Below are 23,732 nucleotides of genomic sequence, written 5' to 3'. Positions count from 1 at the left end.
ACCAGCCGACACATCATACCTACAACTGCCTGGCCAAATAAGAAAAGTCACCACCACGATTTAACTAAGCAAACGATCTGGGGTTGCTGCAGTGGGTCAGGTCTAGGTTCAGCAACAGTACCTGCTGAAAGAATGAGGTCAGCTGACTACTTGAATATACTGAATATAGACCAGGTTATTCCATTACTGGATTTTTTCTTCCCTGATGGCACGGCCATATTCCAAGATGACGATGCCAGAATTCATAGGACTGGAATTGTGAAAGAGTGATTCAGGGAGCATGAGATCATAATTTCCACACATGGATTGTTCAGTCCAGACCTTAACCCCATTGAGAATCTTTGAGATGTGCTAGAGAAGGCTTTGCTTATCTGAAAAATGCCACAGTGAATTTTGTCCAACAAAATTTTAGAACGTGTGACCTTTTGGTGACTTTTTTTGGCAAGGTAGTGTATTAAAGCAGCAGTCACATAGACAGGTAAACAAGAATTTACTAAACATGTTGTTTTCAGTGTATTTCAGTGTATGTTCTAAATTTTATTTACATAAATTCAAACTTAAATGAGATGTAAATTAGCACCAGTGTAGATATTAATTTTTCATATATTATATATAAAGGAAATTAATGTATAGACAGTGTTGTGAAAAAGTATTGTTCTCCCTACAGTTTTCTTTTGTTTTTGCTTTTTTTGCCATACTGATATTTTTCTGATTATCAAACAAACTTTAATATTATACAAGGATAACCTGAGTAAATATAATAAGCACTTAAAAAAATATATTTATCAACCCTTGGTGGCAACAACTGCAATCAAGCTTTACTAATAACTGGCAATGAGTCTTTTACATCTCTGTGGAGAAATGTTGTCCCACTCTACTAAAAAGTTCCACTTTTGTCGTGTCAGTCCAAAAAATATTTACCCAAAGTCCTAGGGATCATCAAGATGGTTTTTGGTCAGCTGTGTTTTTTGCTTTGGAACTCTCCCATGAAGAACATTTTTGACCAGTCTCAATCTCATTATTGAATTTTTACAGAGGCAAGTGAGAACTGCAGTTCTTTATAAAGGGCTAGATTGGTTTGGATAGTTTTTTCCCCTTGAAATCATTGTTTAAAAAGTGCTTTTTGAATTTACTCAGGTTATATTTATCTGATATTAAAGTTTGTTTAATAAACTGAAAAGTTTAAGTAGGAGAAAAATGCAAAAACAAGATCTATAGGAGTATATCAGTTTCTCTGATTTCGCTTTTTATAGGTATATCTACAGGTGCTGGTCAACGAATTAGAATAATTTGAAATAGTGCAATCATGAAATTCTTTGAATGCATTTTTTGTGCAGAAAGCAAATCAGGTGTTCACCGCACCTGTCCTACTCGTTAGACTAATCACAGAACTCGTTACCTGGAAAAAATTTGCTCAGCTGAGCTTTCCAAAAGGCCCATTTAGGCCATTTAACTGTGACACTGTTGTTTTATTGAATTAGAATAATGGAGAAACCGTTTCATTGAATTAGAATAAATGCTCGAATTTTTGTTTTCTGTGAAGAGTGTTCACTGCGCAGTATAAAGTCAGGGTTGAGTAGAATTTCTAAGTTGTAAAATCAATCATGGGTAAGCAGCGCGACCTCTCAACCGGAATAGTGGCTCAATTTCAAGCCCTTCGCCAACAAGGCTTGACCCAAACTAAAATTGCTGAGCAGCTCGGCATCAGCCAGTCTTCCGTCTGCAAAGCTCTCAAGAAAAACTGCAGCAAGCGCACCAACTGTTCCGGCGTCCGAAAAACTTCTGCTCGCGACAACAAGCAGCTGAGAAAGATCGCAGTCAGCAACCGGTTCAAGTCCACTTCCGAGCTCACCGACTTGTGGAACAAGCAGACCGGCGCTGACGTCTCCAGATCAACCACTTACCGTCGTCTGCGCGAAGTCGGCTTCAAATCTCGCGTTCCAGCAGTAAAACCGATGCTGAACAAGAAACAAATGGAGAAACGGCTGAAGTGGGCCAAAGAACACGGCGAGTGGACTGCTGAAGACTGGCAGAAAGTGGTCTTCAGTGACGAATCACGCTTCTGCATCTCCTTCGGTGACCAAGGTCCTCGTTACTGGCGTCGTGGTGGCGAAACCTACAACCACGAGTGCGTGAAAAGATCCGTCAAGTTTCCCCAGAGCGTTATGGTCTGGGGATGCATGTCCGCTCGAGGTGTAGGGAAACTCTGCTTCCTCAAGAAGACTGTCAATGCTGCCGTATATCAAGATGTTCTGGAAACGTTCCTGATTCCGACTGTTGAGGAACAGTTCGGCGAAGAAGACTTCATATTTCAACAGGATCTTGCACCGGCTCATGCGGCAAAGTCGACCAAAGATTGGTTCACTAAAAAACAGCTTGAAGTTTTGGCATGGCCGGCCAACTCGCCTGACCTCAATGTCATTGAAAACCTTTGGGCCATCGTCAAGCGGAAAATTCGCGACAGAAAGCCTACTACGCTGGACCAACTGAAGCAGAACATCGCCACTGCCTGGGAAGCTGTGAGTGCGGAAACTTGCGACAAGCTGGTCAAATCGATGCCGCGGAGACTTCAGGCAGTCATACAAGCCAAGGGGGCAGCCACAAAATACTGAGAAAGTGATGATTGTAATTATAATAAAAATTATTCTAATTCAATGAAACGGTTTCTCCATTATTCTAATTCAATAAAACAACAGTGTCACAGTTAAATGGCCTAAATGGGCCTTTTGGAAAGCTCAGCTGAGCAAATTTTTTTCCAGGTAACGAGTTCTGTGATTAGTCTAACGAGTAGGACAGGTGCGGTGAACACCTGATTTGCTTTCTGCCCAAAAATTCATTCAAAGAATTTCATGATTGCACTATTTCAAATTATTCTAATTCGTTGACCAGCACCTGTATGTTTGAGTAAAATTAACAATGTTTTTGTTATTTTATAAACTATGGACAGCATTTGTCATTTAGAGCATGTAGTTGCAGAAAATAAGAAATGGCTAAAATAACAAAAAAGGCCTAAAAAAATGCAAAGAAAACATGTTTATATTCATAACGTTTTAAGAGTTCAGAAATCAATATTTGGTGGAATAATCCTGGTTTTTAATCACAGTTTTCATGCATCTTGGCATGTTCTCCTCCACCAGTCTTACACACTGCTTTTGGATAACCTTATACCACTCCTGGTGCAAAAATTGCAAACATTCAAGCAGTTCAGCTTGGTTTGATGGCTTGTGATCATCCATCTTCCTCTTGATTATATTCCAGTGGGACACAACACTGCCCTCTGTTGGAGAAAACCCATCATGCACACATAAAACACACATCCTTTGTCATTCAAAGTTTATTTATTTTGAGTACTATAATGACATTTGTACCCATGTGTGTTTTTAATGACAAACCCCTAATAAACTTCTTACTGAACATGTTCTGAAAAAACTTCCAAACAGTAAGAAGAGCATTTATCTATTGCTTCATTTAAAAAGAAAAAAATAAATTATCTGTTTTTTTTAAGAATCATAGATAAATAACTATTTCTTTTCTTTTTTCTTTAATATAAAAGTATAGTTGTTTTTTTCTAAAGGGTATTTGCTACTGTCTGATTATGGCACTATACACACAAAGTATCTACACTCTCTCTCTCTCTCTCTCTCTCTCACACACACATAAAACATGTAGCACATACAAAACAATATATTCTGTATTGTGTATCACACAAATATACACAAACAAAAACTCACACACACACATATACACACACATAAACATATATAACAAGTTTATGACAGATAATCAAATCCTGTCCTGTTCATATTAAGTGACGCATTCCTACACTGAACACATCACACATCCACACGAGATTGTGTTCATTAAGAGACTACTGTCTACATGCATATCAGTCTTGTATACAAGTGTTCTGAGAACGTTTCTTAGTACAAAAGAGTAGCTTGCTATTGTTGCAGTTAGAAAGAGTGCAGCTATTACACACGAGACGGTGGAAGCCATCAGTGTGTGTGTATGTTTGTGTGTTTGTGTATAAGGGTCGAATGGGGACAGCTTACAGTAGCTTACAGCCTTGCAGCAGGGGACTCACAGTGAGCTATCGAACTCTGTATTGAAGAAATACCATAAACACAAGAAATCCTTTTTACTGGGTGTTGAAAGTTTAGTTAAAGCAGCATTACGTAGCATTGTTCCAATAGCTTTTAAGTACTGTAATTTTGATGCATGACCTGCGCTATGTAACTCTAGTGAAGTGGGCATGACACTGCTTTCAAGAGATGCATAACCACAGTCATGTTACTGAACAAGTCCGTCCACATGTTTCTTTTACTTTTTAGTAGCAGTTCTGTCCTATATTTTTTTAATGAGTCGGCTCTTTTTTCAGTGTTGTGTGGCTGTTAAAATTAGGTTGACCAATCAGAGCTCATCTTATCCGGAGCAGAGTTCAAATCCAAATACAAACTTGTATCAAAAGTTATATCTGTTTATTCCATCGGGAAAAAAATATTTTTGGTGTGATTAGGTCTGTATACCTTTTAATTGTAAGGAAGCTCATGGGGCAAGCCATACCAATTCTCACATAATACTGCTTTAACCCCATTTATTCCATATTACGTTTAATATAGGATAGGATAGGATTGCTGTTTGCTAAATACATGCAAAGCAATGCAAACTGGCTGAGTTGAGTTGTGGTTAAGTTATACCAGTAGGTAATAATAAAGAAACCATCAGTGGCTCTGCAGAGTTTAAGAGGTTTACCTTAAGCTTTAGAAGAAGCAACAATGTAACAGTAACAGCTTGTTATTAGCACCTACAGAATGATGATAAAATCAATTTGTCAATTCTGTTGATTACTTTATGCTTTTTTATGGGCTCTTTTATAACCTCATTTGAAACGTACAATGACTTGAAATGTCCATAGAATTCCTCACATAATGACTCTTCCAACCAAACTACAGCGGACGAATCTTTAAATAAAAAGCTCACTTTGTGAAGTGGCCTATATAAATCAGTCTAAAGGAACCACGTAAAAAAGTGTTTTACACTAAGCAACAAATTCCAACTACAGATACAAACGAAACAACAGTCTGTACCTCCTACCTCATCATCATTATTCAATATGAAGCATTAATGAACTCATAAACAGGATAATCAAATGCAAGGGGCACATGATCCTACATTTTGGTTTTTCATGTTTACTTTACCTAAAAATTTCCCACAGACAGAGCTGGAAAAGAAGATTAGTGCTTTTTTAAAACATTTAAAGGCATATTTGGTCATAAAAAAGGTTGTCTCCTTAAGAAAGAGTCTTTAAGTGTGTTGCAGGGTGGGTAGGGATGGTGGGATGGGTTAGCTGTGATTGGCAGGTCCAGCTCAGTCTGGGATTGAAGCACCAAGAAAACTCTGGAAACTTCTTAATGTCTGGGTTTCTGGTCCAGACGTGAGCCGCTCAGCGTATGATGTCCGCATTTGATGTCAGCGGATGAGTCCCGGTCCCAGCGTGACGCTGGCCTGATCTCTGACCTCAGGCCTGTGGAGAGGTCAGTGTCGCTTGGCCCGCTGAGCGCTCTGAGTGCAGGAGGCACAGCAGGCTGTTTTGTAATAAGAGTACACACACAGACGAGCCTGGACCACCATCATACAGTTATGCCGACGATCCGAACAGTTCTCATCTGCAGAGAGACAGAGAGAGAGAAAAAGAGAGAGAGAGAGAGAGAGAGAGAGAGAGAAGAATTGGGAGGGGAGAGAAGGGGAGATCAAAAAGAGAAACACAAAGAGAAAGCAAAAGACAGGAAAAATATATTGAATATATTGGATAACATTGCCAATATATTGCATAAAAGTATTTAATACAAAGTAATGTATTGTTAATATTTGATATTTTTGTAAAGTGTATAGAGAGAGAGAGAGAAAAATCAAAGGGAACAAGAGGGAGTGTGTAAAAATAAATGGAGAAAAAGTTGAAAAGAAAGGGGAAGAAAGGAAGGGGAGAAAGAATGAGGATAGAGAAATGGAGAAAAAGAAGAAGATAGGACAGAGAAAGAGAAGGAGAGGTGGAGAAAAACATAAAAATGAACACATTTCTAATGGGTCAATACAGCCATACTACAAACAAACAAAACAAATGACATATTTGATTATTATTGATTAATATCTATTAGATTATCTATTATTAATAATACGAATATTTGTGGGAGACAGATGAAGAGGAAGTGTGAGAAATGCAGGCACATTAGAATCCTTTAAATACCCATCCATATAATCGGAAACATAAAATAAGCGCTTATGAATACTGATACACAAACACACACCTGGGAAAGGGCTGCAGGGCAGTGTGTTGCAGAGCTGTTCTTGCTCTGGTTTGCTTTCAAGATCACAGTCAATGCTGTGCTGCTTATCAGCTGAGACACAGCGAACCTCCCGCGTCTGTAATCCCTTTCCACACGAACGAGAACACTGCAGAGAAACAGAGAGAAAGAGAGAAAGAGAAAGATTAGTATGCATGTGCATATCTGTATATTACATGTTTCTGATAAGTGCTTAAAACATATGCACCTGAAATGCAAGTGGGTGTGTAAATGCTTTTTTTATAATCAGTATAATAGTGATGCCCTAACACCTGAAGGGTGAAGACAAGCACATGCCTCCTCGGATCCATGGGAAGTCAGCCACCGCCTCTTTTCGAACTGTTGCTGATGCAGCATTGCAGAGTAGCATCACAGCAAGCTCGGAGGAAAGCGCAGCTACTCAGTTCTGATACATCAGCTCACAGACTCCTAGTGCTGATCAACATCACCCTTTGGAGTGATGTGGGGAGAGAGTGCCCTTTACCCACCCAGAGAGTGCAAGGCTAACTGTGCTCTCTTAGAGCTCTGGTAGCCGATGGCAAGCTACATGAACAGGATTCGAATGCTGCGCTTAGTCTGCTGGACCAGTCGGACCCCCACCTCCCACAAACATAACTTTTCTAGTCTCTGTAAAAGAGGATTGGCAATAAAATAGGTCTGTTAGAGCAGATGAACATAAACCTATTGTCACCTTGCTTAATGCACAGAGTGGGCTATAGGAGTATAAAGAATCGTTGAATAAACAGAATGAACCTTTGTCCATGCAGTGTATCAGTTTGTATATGGGTTATTCCTTAAAAATTCCTTACATGTTACTTATTCTAGTAGCCACAAAGATTCAGAAACCTATCATCTCTGCCCGTTTATTTAGTAAGAGCATGAAATACTAAAGATCTGTACCATTCAATAATGTGGTTCAGGTTATATACCTAATAAATCAGTAAACCTCAATTATTGTTTCTGTACACGAATCCCCCAAATCTCTACCACATATAAACACAGTATAAAAATCCACGTTTGTTCAATAGTGCATTCCTCTCACTCTCTCTTTCTCTCACTCACCGTGCTCCACTCTGTAGTGAACCACTGAGCCCTGCAGGGCTGGAGTTCACAGGTCTGGACAGGTGAAGGTTTATCCAGGTGTGAACACTTGCTAGCAGCTGCCACTGTGAAGTCACTGCCCATCTTCTGGACACAGATAACATCTCTCCGCTGATTTCCATTTCCGCAAGGAGAGCTACACTGCAGAGCACAAACATAGCATTTAAATAACAACTTACATAAAGGCATTTTTTTATCCTATATTAAAAGTACACTGATATTATGGTGACATTTAACATTGTACTAAACAAACACATTTTGTACTATAGAAATGTTACACGTGCTGGTCGATTATGTCCTAAAAAGATATCTTTCGAGTTTTTTGCAAAAAATCCATTTTTTTTTATAATCAATCTTTTCCCCCCCTACTTAAAATCAAACTACAGATGACTGCAACTTTGAAGGAGAGGTTATTATTGTTTTCCACAATTTATCATGGATCCTTACTGGAGAGTGATGACGCTGCAGATTTTAGAAATTGTACTTTTTTTTTTAGCTAAATATATGCTTTATATTGCATATATTCACTTGGTGTTTGTGTTCTTCTGGTACAAGCTCGGTCCTCGGACTGAGTGGAATAAAAATATGTGTGCATTAGTCTTTGGGAGGTGCCGGTAACCAAGATAAGACGGATAAACACTTCAGAAATAGTACTGTTTCCGGATATTTTAGATTAAAAAGATAAAATGTCTGTATGTAAAATTGTAAATCGCTTTAAAACTGTATTTTTAATTAACAGAATTAATTGTGAAAATCACCCAGCTTTAGTTACACAATGTTACAAAAGCAGCAGTAAAGTTCCATTTGATGAATAGAACTTACGGAATATACACTACTAACATTACATCATAATAACCTTAATATTACACACAGTACATCCCTTACCTGTCCCCAGGGCCCAGTGTACCACAGAGCTGTAGGAGTGCAGAGTCCCCCATTGCAGGCCTTCATATCTGCAGGTTTTTCCCCCACACACTCCCCTCCATCATTCCCTCCACGCCCTCCTCCTCTCGTCAAACACAGCACCTCTCTCCTCTGGACTCCAGGACCGCACGTCGCAGAGCACTAAGAAACACACATACAAACTACATTAGAATCTTATTACAACATTTATATACACTAATTAATCAATTCCCCTTTATCTAAATATCTTAGCCTGTAGCTGAACTGGAGTTAAAGACTGTAAACCATCTGTTGCAGCACAATTTATATAAGCCTACACATCTTCATCAGTTTACAGCACACAGCTGCTCCTGGTGGAAAATGTTTGGGCGGCGGACCACTGTTATGACCCTATAATGACCCCCATTCCACAGTCTGTAAAGTGTAACGCCTGTTTACGAGCTCAGCTGTTAATGAACAGCTCTACTTTGTCACAGGCACCACTGTGCTGAGGCTGAACCACCACTCCAATATTATCTGGTCAGCAGTGTTCCAATAATGAGAAACTGCAGTTATTAATAATGTAAAGGTCTGTACTTAAGGTCTGTAATTAAGACTCAAGCAATGACATGAACAGACACTAAAAAGTTTATAAAAAGGACATAAGTATGTAACATAAATGGAATAAATACATACAGAAAACAGTAAAATATTAAAAAAAAAACAAAGGACTACCATACAAAATGACATCAGTAAAATCAGAGAAAAAAAAATCGGATAAAAACGGAATGAATAAAATCACTGTAAAACAAAAAAAACAAAATATTTAATTTTTTTTGTTTTTATTCTTTCATATTAAAAGATATGACATACATTACATATTGAAAAAATATTGCATATATCTATAATAAAGGAAGGTGATCTAAAGTAGTTAGTACTTACAGTGTTGGTCCAGTCGGTAAAGTACCAATTAGTGACGCAGGGCCCCATGTGACAGTCCTCACTCCCCTGTGGGCGGAGCCGGGCATTACACTCCCCCTCGCTAACCTCGTTGCCATAATTACTGACACAGCGGACATTGCGTGTTCTCTTACCCACACCACAGTCCACTGAACACTGGCAGAGGAACAAACACAAACGTACACACACGTAAAATATCTGCAAACACACAATCTTTCATACATTCAATAACTGTTTAATTGTTTGTAAAAACCCTTTCTAATGCATTATTTATATCTAAAATGCATGCACACACAAATCACCCTCACATATTCTCTAGCCTTCACACAGATATGGTAGATCACGTGATATACACAGAAAAACCACACATGTATGTGCACATAAAACATTAGCACCCTCAGACACACTCCTGGCTGTGACGAGCTGGCGTGTGTTACTCACAGAGCTCCAGTTGGAGCTGATCTCCCAGCGGGAGCAGACCCTGGGGAAGCAGGTCTGGGTGGAGTTCGGTCTTGTCAGTCCAGCACAGCGCTGAGGGTGGACCATGGTGGATCGGTTTCCAAAACTCTGTCTGCACTGCAGCTGCCTCTGTTGCAGCCCCCAACCACAAGACACACTGCACTCAGACCACGAGCCCATCTCCCAGCTGCAAACAAGCACGAACAGGGACACAGTGCTGTTAATACAACTGTACTATATCTTCAGTGTCATGCTATAGATTTCAACTTTACAGGAGAAGACAAGTTTTCAAAATTGTTTAACTAATTGTAAAAATCTTGGTGTTAAACAATACAATAACATAGTATATGTAACAGCACAGTATGTATGTGGCAAAAAAGCTAGTTTGTGGCCGATACATGCTATGCTGGTACCTAATATTAGCCACATCGTGTAGAAGGGACACTAGGCTTTTCTTGATAATTCACCAGTTTTAAAGAATTAAAATTAAAACTTCAAAGACACTTCACCACTTCATTGAGTTGTAAAAGGCATGAACAGTAGCATCCCTCTCCTGCTGAAACCAGGCTATGTAAATTCTGTGTGCCTGGAGTGACCAATACTTGCAAAAACTGCATCTCTTTCAAAAACTGTGAACTACTTTATGACATTTTAGTTCTAAAAGTACTACAAGGACTACAAAAATCTGTCAAATAGCGAACACAGAAAAGGCCTGTTCAGTTTTTCAATTACGGACAAATTATAGTAGCGGCCATGAAGAGACCAAAGAGATGGATGTCTAAGAAAGCAAGGAAGAAGAGAAGAGAAAGTAACCATGCTAAAGACCAGGCGAGATTGAATATTGGAAATACATATACAATATACAAGCAAATAAAGGATAACTACTATCAGTTGCACTGATATTTTGCTTTGTTATATAATTTAGTCTATAATATTACTTTATGGTGTTGTTGTCCACTTTTTGTTGGTAACACTACCTGGCCAAAAAAAGAGTCTCCATCTGGATTTAAGTAAATTATCTGGGTTTGCTGCAGTTGGTCAGGTCTAGGTTCAGCAACAGTATGTGCTGAAAGAATGAGGTCAGCTGACTACCTGAATATACTGAATATAGACCAGGTTATTCCATCAATGGATTATTTCCTCCCTGATGACACGGGCATATTCCAAGATGACAATGTCAGAATTCATGGGGCTGAAATTGTGAAAGAGTGATTCAGGGAGCATGAGATCATCATTTTCACACATGGATTGTTCACCACAGAGTCTAGACCTTAACCCCATTGAGAATCTTTGGAATGTGCTGGATAAGACTTTGTTAAGCGGTCAGACTCTACCATCATCAATGCAACAATGGATTAAAATAAATCTTGTTAAATTGCAGAAGCTTATCGAAACAGTGCCACACTGAATGAGGGCTGCAATCAAAGCTAATAGCGATCCAACAAAGTGTATGACCTTTTTTGTGCCTACTTTTTTTGGCTAGGCAGTGTATGAAGGTTATAGTAAGATTTTTGCACATATTTTCCTGATCCAGGTTTTTTTTAGCTTAGCTTGCAATGCAGGGATCCAAAATCTGATCAAAATATAAATTTTAGTAGGGGGCTGGTAAAAGCTTTTTAAAAGATTTTTAATAATACTGTGTTTGGGTTTAACTATAATTACATGTTTGTCTTGTTTGTGTTGAAGGCTAACAGCGCTTCTGTCTGAACACACACTGTTATATTATAGTTATAGAAACTGAAGAAATGTCTTGGTTTAGTCTTTTCTTTTTTAAAATAAAGAAAGCAAAATTATGCAAAAAATGTATGCACAAAATAGTTAAAGATAAATTTTAGATCAGGTTCAGGTAGTTTTCTTGCATTCGAGAAACAGACATACAAGCAGATTTGTGAAGGGAGGGAACGGGTAGGGGGAGAGGCTCATTATGTGACATAATGTGAATCTTGTTCTTTACATGATATCGAAATGACAAGATAAATAGACCAATATAAATGCTCCAATAAGTTTGTTCAAATGTTTGGTCAATGCTGGAGGGTTCACCACATAGATGGGCATACAGACCACACAGAGCGAAATGTGACTCACAATGGTGGGCAGGGATGGATGTTGCATGGCTCTTCCTCTGGGAGCGGCTTGGCTGCTGAGTCACATCTTTTCTCGTGGACCTCCTGATCAGTGTGTCTGTTCACACACAGAATCTCTCTGTACTGAGAACCTTCACATAAACACACATACAGATAACACGATCAGCTATGCCTTGTAGTACCATAGTTTTACCACAAGAGGGAACTATAATACAAGATCACACTCCACATGCATATAAAATTAATCTAAAACAGATCCGTATGACACACACACACACAGCAAAAAACACATCATTATAAGACAAAGTATTGCATGACTGAAACATTGACATTTGGCACCAGGTTTTTGGCATGACTGTTATGGCAGAACAAGCCCAGAACAAAAAAGAGAATATCTGGCAAGAATTTATTTTTATAACTTCTTCTGTGTTGATATTGAAACACACCCTTATTTAACAAAAATGCCTTCATATTAAGTGTTTATACAGTAATATATACTTCAGATATGTGTGTAATCATTGTACAGTATAAACCCTGTCTCTACCTCTACACTGATTAATGATTGTATAGTTCGTGTCCTAGGGTCTAGGCAGCAGTATTTTCTGAAAAAAATCTTTTACCTCATTATAAAGGGTTACTGCTACCGAACCACTATGGTTAATAAATCATAAAACAGAAATAAAATTTAAATTAACTGAAAAAAGTAAATGGAATTGAAATTGAAATATAATTGCTGAATTTCGTTTAACTGAACAGAACTAAAATGAAGACTATAATAAAACTTGAGTAATGTTATAGACTAAATTATACACACACACATCTGACCTTTTCCACAGGTGGCAGAGCACTCAGTCATTCTGCCCCTCCTCCAGACGAAAACAGGTTGGTTGTCCAGTGGGATGTCGGTCCGAGGTGGGATTCGAGCATTCCGGTTGGACCCTGAGCTCCGTACCCGGGGCCGTTCCAGGGTCCACCTCTCTGGGGTCGCAGAATTTGAGGAAGAAGAGACAGGAGGAGAGGGAGGGTCTTCAACAGCCACTGCAAGAGGACCTGAGTGAGAGAGAGAGCGAAACAGAGCGAAACAGACAGAGATAGAAAGAACGATTTTTCTTATAAATATTAAATAGCAACTGGTATTTTGGTATTTTCAAAATAACAAACATGAAGATACAATGACAAGATGACAACAACGACAATTAGATGATAGTTACTGTGTACTTTTTGATTCTCCTGTAGTTTTGTTGTGCTGTTTATTGTTACTGATTACACTGTTTTGTTTGTTACCAGCTAAAATGTCTTTAGCAACAGTGCAGTAAACAGCCCTGCTAATGAAGTCCATTAAAGTGTCAGACTGAACTGAAACAGAGAGGAGAAAGGACGGGTGTATGCAGCTTTCTCAGGAACGCACTTACAGTCCAAGAGTCACGAGGAGACTGAACTCAACACAAGACACACCCACCCACACACACACACACACATATACAGACCCTCAGGCAGCCAGAAATGGTGTCCTCATATGTGTGTGTGAAGGTCTAAATCATGTTCTAAATGATCAGAACATTTGAGCAGCGATGCCCAATATGAGATCAGAGAAGACGGCCCAAAAGAAACATGTTCAACAGACATACTCCCACACACACACACACACACACACACTGTGTAATACTACACCTAATATTTAACCTAACTCTGACCACAATAACTTTAAACCTAACCCTTAATATTAACCCTAACACTGACCACACTAACTCTAAAGCTAACCCTACATTTTAACCATAACACTGACCACACTAACTCTAAACCTAACCCTATTATTAACCCTAACAGTACAATCCCTAAACCAAACCCTAATCATAACCCAAACCTAACCACAATATAATAGAATCCAAATCTTTAGGTATTGGAAGCAAATGTTTGAGTTTGTGTTTTAAGAAAAAGTAAAATGTCCTCACTTGGACTCGTCACTAAAGATCTGACACTGGTTCGTAACAAAGATTATAAAACAAACAGTATTAACAGTATTATAAAACAAACACAAATAATAAACAGGGAGGAACAGACTTGCACAGAAACAGACAGAGATGAGAGACAGACAGCCTGAGAGACAGAGACAGAGATTAAGTATCCGAAAGATGACTGAAAACAGATGAGAGCTAGGAGAAAATAAGGGGCGGGAATGAAGACAGAAACTCACTGATCTCTCGAAGAGGTTCGTTCCCTCCATCCCACTCTCTCACTTTTTCTTTTCCCTGCTTCACTGGAATGTAGTATTCATAGTCTATACCTGGATTGTGTCTGTGGAAAATAATCTGCATACAGAGAGAGAGAGAGAGAGAGAGAGAGAGAGGAAGAGAGATTAATAACTCCATAACCTAATATTAATGCTTGCTTAGAGGCCAAATTCCATTTCGAATTAGTTATTAATCACTATTGTTAAGCAACTGCCCTACACACACACACACACACACACACACACACACACACACACACACACACACACACACACAGCTCCTGCAACTAATGTGGAATCTTTATTCTTCTAGCAGCTGAATACTAACTGAAAAGTTTCCCCCAGGGGTGTATCAGAGGGTGGGATAAAATCTGGAAGAAATGGAAACAGTATGTTGTAATAAACTCACTACATAACTGTATGTGTGTGTGGCGATTCAGACTAAAACCCAATCCCATTTCACCCATTGCCTCTACCACTTAACCTCTCCACTTTTCACATTCACAACTAGAGGAAGGGTGTTCCAATCTTGTTGGGATAAAGTTTTAAAGCTGCATCGCCTCCAAACAGAGATTTTTCTCGGAAGTAAACTCAATTTTAACAAAATGTTTTACAGTACATATAACTAGTTCTGAAACCATGTTAAAGCTCAGTTGTCTTATTTATGCAACTTTAAGATTTTTAACCTTAGAATATTTAGTCATCTGTCTTTATCATAATCGCTAAAAAATTAATGAGCTGTTTAGTTAGTTTAATTGATTTAATTTTAAGTTTTGTGACAATATTTAGAACTGGGTCTGGGCTTTTATGGGTTAAAGAAACAAACAATATATTGTTATTTTCATTGAAAAATTATGATAACAACTGCATTATCATAGTTTAATGTGGGTTCAATGTATTATGGAACCTTTGCTTTATAACAAGCATACAAATAGCTAGCAGTACATTTCTGTAAATTCCCTGTTCCACCTTAAATGGTGCCTTTTTGAAGAGATATGATGCCTTAAATTTAAGGACCACCAATTGACTGCCACAGACTGTAAAGAAGTGTAGTTGGGCGTAGTGTACATTTAAGTATACATAGCTGCAATAGTGTAGTTGTGTGTAGTGTATATTATTACATAAAACTGCAGTTGTGTAATTGTGTGTAGTGTGTATTATTACATAAAGCTGCAGTAGTGTAATTGTGTGTAGTGTATATTATTACATATAGCTGCAGTTGCGTAGTTGTTGGTCCAGCTGCACTCAGTGTTTCTCCTTTCTCATCTCCTCGGGGTCGGCTGTACACAAACGTTGTCCCTCCAGCCTCGTACTCACCCGGAGGATCCACTGCCCATCGCCCGTTCACCACAGATTGACCCGTGCCACTTCGCAATGCTGGACATACAAACACACATATACAAATGACCAAAAATGCACTTCAGTTCATAGTATATGTTATGCTGTATTTCGAAATATAATGTACAGTTGTGTGCAAAGTATGGACACCTCTGTTGAAATTACACTGTGTGTTTTCTGAAGGTTCTAATGTTACCTTTTTTATAGGCTACAAACAATTTTAAAAATACAGAGTAACTATGAATTAAGCATTTATTCTGAATTATGAAAATCATAAAAATCAATTTGGACAACAAGAGTCCTCAGACTTTGCATATGACTGAAGGTATAGTGACAAGTATAGTACAGACATTCCACACAAAGTAAGGGACAGAGAAATAGGAGAGCAAGAGAAACAGGAAGTCTGAAAGAAAGGATGTTCCATTTACTTTATATTAAATATTTAGTCTGGCAGACAAGAGCAACTCAATGACACAGTCACACACACACACACACACACACATGCACGCACAGTCAGAGGGACATGCACTGGCACGCATATGTGAAAGTATATAGAAATGCACATTCACTCTGACCCACACTTACTAAGAGAGTTTTCCAATACTACTGGTTCGTTTGTACCTTTAGTGCGGTTTGATTGAGCAGGTGTGAAAACAGTAATCGTAGAGTGGATCAAAACAACCTGACCGAGACCAGCTAGGGAAAGGTGTCTCGGTCCGGTCCCAAATGAACTCTGGAGCGGTTCGCTTGTGGTGATCCAGTCTCGATCTGACCTTTTAATTTGAGTTAACTGCTGTTTAGCTGCAGTTTAATCTGACATATTAGCCAGATAACATTGTCAATAAACCTGTTTTATTGTGTCTGTGTGTGTCTGAGAACTGCCTTGCCATCCTTAAATGGTTAGGCTGTTTATTCTTTGTTTTATGCAGGGAAATGAGTTACCATTCTACTAGCATGCTGAAAAGAAGACAGTCATGTTGATAGCTGCTGTTCTTTTTAAAAGATAGGAACATAAAGTGAGTTTTTAACAAAAAAAAACAGCCCAGTCAATACCATCATTATGATCTATTTATTTAAAAAACAAAAATCATTTAGCAGATGGCGGAACGGCAAGAAAATTAATAAAAGCTCTATATACACCTCTGGAAAAAAATAAGAGACCACTTAAAATTGATAAGTTTCTTTAATTTTACCAAATTAAAAAGCTCTGGAATATTATCAAGTGGAAGATTGATGATCACAAACTATTAAATCAAGCTGGACTGCTGGATTGTTTGCACCAGGAGTGGCAAAAAAGTTGTCCAAAAGCAGTGTGTAAGACTAGTGGAGGACAACATGCGAAGATGCATTAAACTGTGATTTAAAAGCCAGGGTTATTCCATCAAATATTGAATTCTGAACTCCTAAAACTTTTTTTTGTATGTGGAATTTGGTAGAAATGTTGTCAGTAATTTATAGAATAAAACAACAATGTTCGTTTTACTTAAACATATACCTATAAATAGCAAAATCAGATAAACTGATTCAGAAACTGAAGTGGTCAAGTGGAGCAATCAGAGGAGGTACCTCCAGGATAGGAGGGTAGTTGATTCAAAGTGCAGCAGGTGTGGATACTTATACTCAATGTGCAACATACAGTGGGTCACATGCTGTCAGTGGGTCACAAATTCAGTCCATTACAACAGCAGCAAGCTGCAAATTTGCCACACATCAACCACTCTGATTCACTCAGACACACAGGCACAGCCAACACATACAGTCTATTATTCATACCGAGGTAGTTGGGGCTTTGGCGTCTCTCTGTGATGTTGATGGCAGTAGCTCCGGGAGGTATGTCCATGATCTTGTGGTAACCCAGGGGAACGCTGCTGTTCTCAAAACTCCCAGTGACCCGCTCACATGACCCATCTCCACCTCCACACACACCACACCGGTCACGCACCAAACCTGAACCCAACACGCCATCACAACCCTCACTCTGAAAACAAAGAACAAAAGATAAAGAGAGACAGAGGGAGAGAAAAAAAATACAGCATAATCTGCTTTACTCCATTGTAGTCTCAGGTGATAATGGTACAAAATAGTATAACACTATAATTTTTTTTTCACATGAATATGCACTTTATATTGCTATAATGTTTACTGTGTTCAGACAGAAATTAAAATATAAGATGAAATCTAACACAGCGGACCTGACATTCTTAGCATCTGCAAAGTAGGTGTTGGATAGATTAATTGCTATTGGCAAGGCTTTACTGCAGGGACAAGCTGTGTGTGCATTTGCACATCTGTGTCAGTAGTGGTTGCAACTTTTAGTATGTATTTATTAGAAGGGGTGTCCACAAACATTTAGATATAAAGTGTACATCTCTAGAAAAAAAATAAGATGAGTTTCTTAGATTTTACCAAATTGAAAACCTCTAATTTAAATTGAAAACCTCTGAATATAATCAAGAGGAAGATGGATGATCACAAGCCATCAAACCAAGATAAGACTGCTTGAATTTTTGCACTAGGAGTGGCATAAAGTTATCCAAAAGCAGTGTGTAGGACTGGTGGAGGAAAACATGCCAAGATGCATGAAAACTGTGATTAAAAACCAGGGTTATTCCACCAAGTATTGATTTCTGAACTCCTAAAACTTTATCAATATGAATGTGTTTTCTTTGCATTATTTGAGGTCTTAAAGCTCTGCATCTTGTTTCAGCCATTTCTCATTTTCTGCAAATAAATGCTTTATTTTCTGTAAATAACTGCACTATTTTCTGCAAATAAATATTTGCTAAATTTTTATTTGGAATTTGGGAGACATGTTGTCTGTAGTTTATAGAATAAAACAACAATGTTCAATTTACTCAAACATATACCTATAAACACCAAAATCAGAGAAGCTGATTCAGAAACTGAAGTATTTTCTTAATTGTTTTCCAGAGCTGTATATAAAGAATCAAAATTACTGTTAACATTGTTCCCAAATATTGAAACAATACTGTATGCAATATGTAGGAATTGGAAGATGTCTGTACAGTTCTGTTAAGACCTATCTCTCACAAAAGAAGCTGTTTTGGTTTTCAGTATGTGCTTTCAGTATGTGCTTCAGTTGCTTTTTTATTTGTTGTGTATCAATACTGCGCCAAAGTTTAATGTTTAGTGGTTTGTTCTGTAGTAAACAGAATAGTAAACGATCTGTGTGTGTGTGTGTGTATGTGAGTGTGTGTATATGTGTGTTTGGTGCATGTTCTCACCAGACAGCGTCCCCCCACACACACGTCATTAAGAGTGCTGTTGGCACACAGTGTTCCGTCTCGTACTCTCTCTGCTTGACGCACATAAAAACGATAACCAACCGGCCGACACGTCAACTCACACTGCTGCTCCACGCCCACTGTGAGAGAGAGAGAGAGAACCACAAGCTTTTATTTAAAAATGAATTGAAAATGTTATGTTCTACAAAAAGCATCAGTGTGCATATTCTCTATTAGGGTTGCATGACATGCCTTATTTAAAAAGATGGGAATTTTATACAGATTTCACCAGTGGTCCAACATGTTACAATATTATATATATCATGTTATACAATATTATCCAAGGTCAGAGTAAAATAAATGATATTGGGCACATATAATCTTTCTCTGGTAAAAATGTAATGAGAACAATGTATTTTTGTCATTTGTATGCATGATATGCTTGATTAAACTAGCCTTGTGCATCGCTTCATGTAAAATGATGTGATGAACATAACATGATGGTGATGCTAAAATGATATATTGTGCATAATATGTGTTTGTGTAGAATCTTCATCAGGATAAAGAGAAAAATAAAGAAACCAAGCTAAACACAGCCTAATCAGGTGCTACGCTATACAGTGTGAGGACATGACAGTAAAAAATTAACCATTAGAACCATTACAACTACTTCAAAACCAACGTTTAGGTTATTTTTTTACATTCACTTTTCCCTGCAGATGTTTTCCTTTTCCTTTTTACAACTTTTTATGTGTTAACAAGCTCCAGATTCACCTCACTAAATGTGTTTTTATTTTAACATGCCCATCTTTAGCATTTAAACAGTCATTTTATCATGTATATAGTGAGCTATAGTGAATTTACAAGGCTATTATTAGATGATCATGCAGAACCTCAGAGAAAGGGACCTTGTTCTGAGAGCTTGTTTTTGCTTTTCCTTCTGCCCTCTCACTGACCTGAGAGAAGCCCTGAAGGCCTAGCCTCACACACACACGCACACATTTATACACACTCATATCAACATCCTCTGTTAGCCATTACACAACAATCTAATCAGATCAGCTAGAGGAAGTCCTGCAATTGAGTACCGAGAGACAGCAAATAATCTGTTCATAACAAATACTGGTGGCAGTCTCTCCATCACATAGATACAGCTCTGAAAAAAAAGAGAGACCACTTCAGTTTCTGAATCAGTTTCAATGATTTTGCTATTTTTAGGTATATATTGAAATAAAATGAACAATGTTGTTTTATTCTATTATTTGGACAACATTTCCAAATTCCAAATAAAAATACTGTCATTTCAAGCATTTATTAGCATTAGAAAATGACAAATGGCTGAAATAACAAAAAAGACACAAAGAAAACAAGTTCATATTCATAAAGTTTTAAGAGTTCAGAAATGAATATTTGGTGGTTTTTAATCACAGTTTTTATGTATCTTGGCAAGTTCTCCTCCACCAGTCTGCTTTTGAATAACTTTATGCCACTCTTGGTGCAAAAATTCAAGCAGTTCAGCTTGGTTTGATGGCTTGTGATTACCCATCTTCCTCTTGATTACATTCCAGAGGTTTTCAATTTGGTAAGATCAAAGAAACACATTATTTTTAAATGGTCTCTTATTTTTGTCCAAAGCTGTATATCCTTCTAGGTCATCATGGTTAGAAAAAAAGGGGTTCATTACTTGAGCGCCCAAGAATATCTAAGTAAACAAAGCTAAAGAAGGGATTCCTACTGGTTAGGACTTCAGGAGCTGGACAGCCACAGCCCTCACAGCAAAGTTTTAACATCAAGCAGTAGGTACAGTTACTTCAGCAAAAGCAGATAAACTACTTTTAATACCTTTGATTTAAAAAAAATTAAGAATCAGGTGTCACAGTACTTTTGTCCATACAGAGTATGTTAAACCCTACAGGATAGCTACCAGGCAGGATTCAAGCCTAATCCCAAAATATTTACCTCTTTCAATGAAAAATCACAAAAAATTCACATTCCTAAAAAGTCCAAGACTACGCTTGATCTCTTTTCAGGAAACCAACCCTAAATGGCAGGTACCAGACTGGAATTAAGCCTAGTCTTGGACTACATAGCATTTTGAATGAAACTTTTAATTGAAAGAAACATATAGTCAAAGGATTGGCTTAATGCTTGTCTGGGAAACTATCTCTATGGGGCAGTTATCCAGAAAGAGATTAAGCCTAATCTTGGACTAGACAGCATTTTCAATGGAAATTTTCCATTCAAAGGAAAACTAAGTCTACTACTAGGATTAATCCCTTTCAGGAATCTGATCCAAAATGTTTTTTTTTAGACACTGATCTGCCATGTTTAATCTAGAACAGCCAACAAACCTTCCAGTATATTCAGCTGTTAGCTTAGCGCTAAAATACTAGCAAAATCCAACAGGTTTAAAAAAGAGAGAAAATGGAGAAGGAGTGAGAGGTGCTGTGAGAGTGCTGTGAGAGCAGGAGAGAGAGTGAGAGGATGAGGGAGAGAGAGAATTCCCACCCACCTCTCTTTCTGTCAGAGTTATCTTTGAGAGATTATGATGGAGACACTAACAGAAAGGAGAGGGGGCTTTTTCAGAGGGGGATAAAAGACAGAGAGAGAATGAGGAGAAGTCTTTTCATGTTTCATTTAATTTAATTTCTTTATGTTCCACCACATCCCTCTCCCACAACACATTCTCTTTGTCTCTCTCTCTCTTTCTTTCTTTCTCTCTGTATGTATATATGTCTGTTTGTCTGTGTAGGGTGTCTGTCAGAGATAGCTGGGTCTGCAGACTGTGGAATCTCTTCTGTCTAATGTCCCTTCCCGCTATCTCCCTCTTTAAATAAACTACGCCTGAGAGAGAGAGCAAGAGAGAGAAGAGAGAATGTACAGCACAGGGTGAGAGAAGAATCTGCACATGGAGAAAGGGAACAGGAAGAGAAAGACATAGAATGAGAAAAAGAAAGCAAGATAGAGAAAGAGAGAAACAGAAGCTGAGAAGGAGAAAGGGAAAGGCCAAAGAATGCAAAGATAAAATTCTAGATATAGTTCTTATTTTTTAAATAATAATAAATGATTATCGCTGCAAATTTAAACTAACTGACAGACAACAAACACATACCCCCAAGGTTGCTGGTAAACTGGAATGAAACCTGGTTTTAAATCATAGTTTTCATGCATCTTGGCATGTTATCCTCCACCAGTCTTACACACTGCTTTTGGATAACATGCAGAGAGAACAGAGAGGATGTGTTGCAGTAAAAAAACAGTTGATAACTACAACATTACTAATAATTGTATACATATATGTACACATTTAGTATATTTCAGCACAAATAATTAAATACATTTTATACTTGGTACATCTGTGTGCTTGTGTGATGTGTTTGATTATAGAGGGGGGTGGGGTCTCACTGAGAGTTTCTCATGGGCAGTGTGAGTGAAGTCCACTGCGACTGATTCCCGTGGAACAGTAACACTGCCGCTAAGAACACAGCTGCTGCTGTGTGTTTAAGACCCGAGCAGGAGCGCCCTCCAAATCCACACACCGGAACACACACACATAGGACTACAGCAGGGGGGCATGGATACACACACACACACACAGCACCCTCAACATTTAAAGGGTTTTTAGGTTAAACGCAGAATCAAGATCAGCTTGCATGGAAGAGTGTAATAAGGTGGCAAAGACAAGTATACATATATCTATATCTCTCTCTATCATTCTCTCTCTAAAACACACTCGCATACATACCCACACACACATACGCACACACACATTCCTCAATCCCTCTCTGTGTATATTCAGCCTGTGAGAACAGTGAAGAATTCTGATGATATCATTCTACAGCTGTGACTCCCTCTCTGCCTAACACACACACACACTCCCGTTGGTGCTCTTCTTAAATCTGTGTGTTTATCGTTGCTGTCTCTGCTTGGCTCACAGCGACTCTCTCCAGAATTCCCCCTGAAACCCTGTTTACACTCCAGTCCCAAGCTCTGTCTCACACACTCCTTCATCCCTTCATCCCTCTCTCTCTCTCACTCCCTCTATCTCTCTTTTTCTCTATCTCTCTCTTTCTCTGTCATCCACCTTCTTGATCCTACCTCATTATTGTCTCTCATATTGTCATGTGTTCACTTTTTTTCTTATTTTCAATACCTCTCTCTTTTCCTTTTGTTTTTTTTCTATCACTTTCTCTCTTTTCCTCAATCACTCTCCCTTTTCCTCTCGTATTTTCAATCATTTTCTCTCTTTTTCTCTCATCCTTCTGCTCTCTCGATCTCTCTCTCAACTACTCTCTTATTCTCATACTCTCTTTCCTCTTTTCCTCTTATTCTCATTTTATTGCTTTTTCAATCTCTCACTCAATATCTCAATCTCTGTATTCTTTCTCTGTAATTTTCATATCTTTGCTCTTTTCTCTTATTCCTATTCTTTTCTTCATTTATTCATATTCTCTTGCTCTTTTCTTTTGTCTTGTATTCTTGTTTTCTTTTTTCTTTCTTATTGCCTATTATTCTCCTTCTCTTTTTCTCTTATATACTTACTCTCTTTTTCTCTCTCTTACTATTTTGTTCTCAATTTCTCTTATTCTCTCTCTCGCCATCTTTTTTGTTCATAATAAAAAGTACTCTCATTCTCTCTCTTTCTCTCATATTCTGAACAGCATTCCCTAATCAGAGCTGGGTGGAGAGTCTCTGGCGTCAGACCCAGAGGAATTGGGGATCTGGACGAACAAGATGGAGAAAGAAAGAGGGAGGGCATGCCTAGTGAGAATGAACGAATGAACTAAACAAGAAAGATAAATCCAGAATGATTTGAACTTTTTCTGTTTACCCCCTCTCTCTGTTCTCCTGCCATCTCTGAAGAGTGGGTCCTTAGACTCCGAAAGCAGCCAAGTCATACACAGACCTCCACAGGAGCACCAATCACTACACACACACACACACACAAACACACGCACACACGTGCACTAACCACAAACATCCAATCACATAATGGGCTACAGAAAGGCGCCTTGCAAAAATGATCTCCCAGGGACAAAACAAACACACACACACACTATTACACACCACTTACCAAGCCAAGCCACAAATG

General features: G+C 38.3%; 1 protein-coding gene across 1 annotated transcript in view; it reads right to left on the bottom strand.

Moving 5' to 3' along the window:
* Window positions 1–3,318: 3,318 nt before the first annotated feature.
* Window positions 3,319–23,732, bottom strand: part of adamtsl4 (ADAMTS-like 4) — a 51,292-nt gene continuing 30,878 nt past the window's right edge. Inside the window, exons 6-17 of the mRNA XM_022673762.2 lie at window positions 18,641–18,780; window positions 17,169–17,373; window positions 15,265–15,434; window positions 14,022–14,136; window positions 12,653–12,877; window positions 11,829–11,958; window positions 9,726–9,930; window positions 9,267–9,440; window positions 8,328–8,507; window positions 7,404–7,583; window positions 6,306–6,450; window positions 3,319–5,666 (exon numbers count right to left, since the gene is read on the bottom strand). Coding sequence (XP_022529483.2) covers window positions 5,536–5,666; window positions 6,306–6,450; window positions 7,404–7,583; window positions 8,328–8,507; window positions 9,267–9,440; window positions 9,726–9,930; window positions 11,829–11,958; window positions 12,653–12,877; window positions 14,022–14,136; window positions 15,265–15,434; window positions 17,169–17,373; window positions 18,641–18,780 — 2,000 coding nt within the window. The 3' untranslated portion in view covers window positions 3,319–5,535. The remainder of the gene's footprint in view (window positions 5,667–6,305; window positions 6,451–7,403; window positions 7,584–8,327; window positions 8,508–9,266; window positions 9,441–9,725; window positions 9,931–11,828; window positions 11,959–12,652; window positions 12,878–14,021; window positions 14,137–15,264; window positions 15,435–17,168; window positions 17,374–18,640; window positions 18,781–23,732) is intronic.

The sequence above is a fragment of the Astyanax mexicanus genome, chromosome 6 (genome assembly GCF_023375975.1).
Source record: "Astyanax mexicanus isolate ESR-SI-001 chromosome 6, AstMex3_surface, whole genome shotgun sequence".
NCBI lineage: Eukaryota > Metazoa > Chordata > Actinopteri > Characiformes > Acestrorhamphidae > Astyanax > Astyanax mexicanus.
The sequence above is the reverse complement of the archived record's forward strand: the minus strand, read 5'-3'. Positions and strand labels throughout refer to the sequence as shown.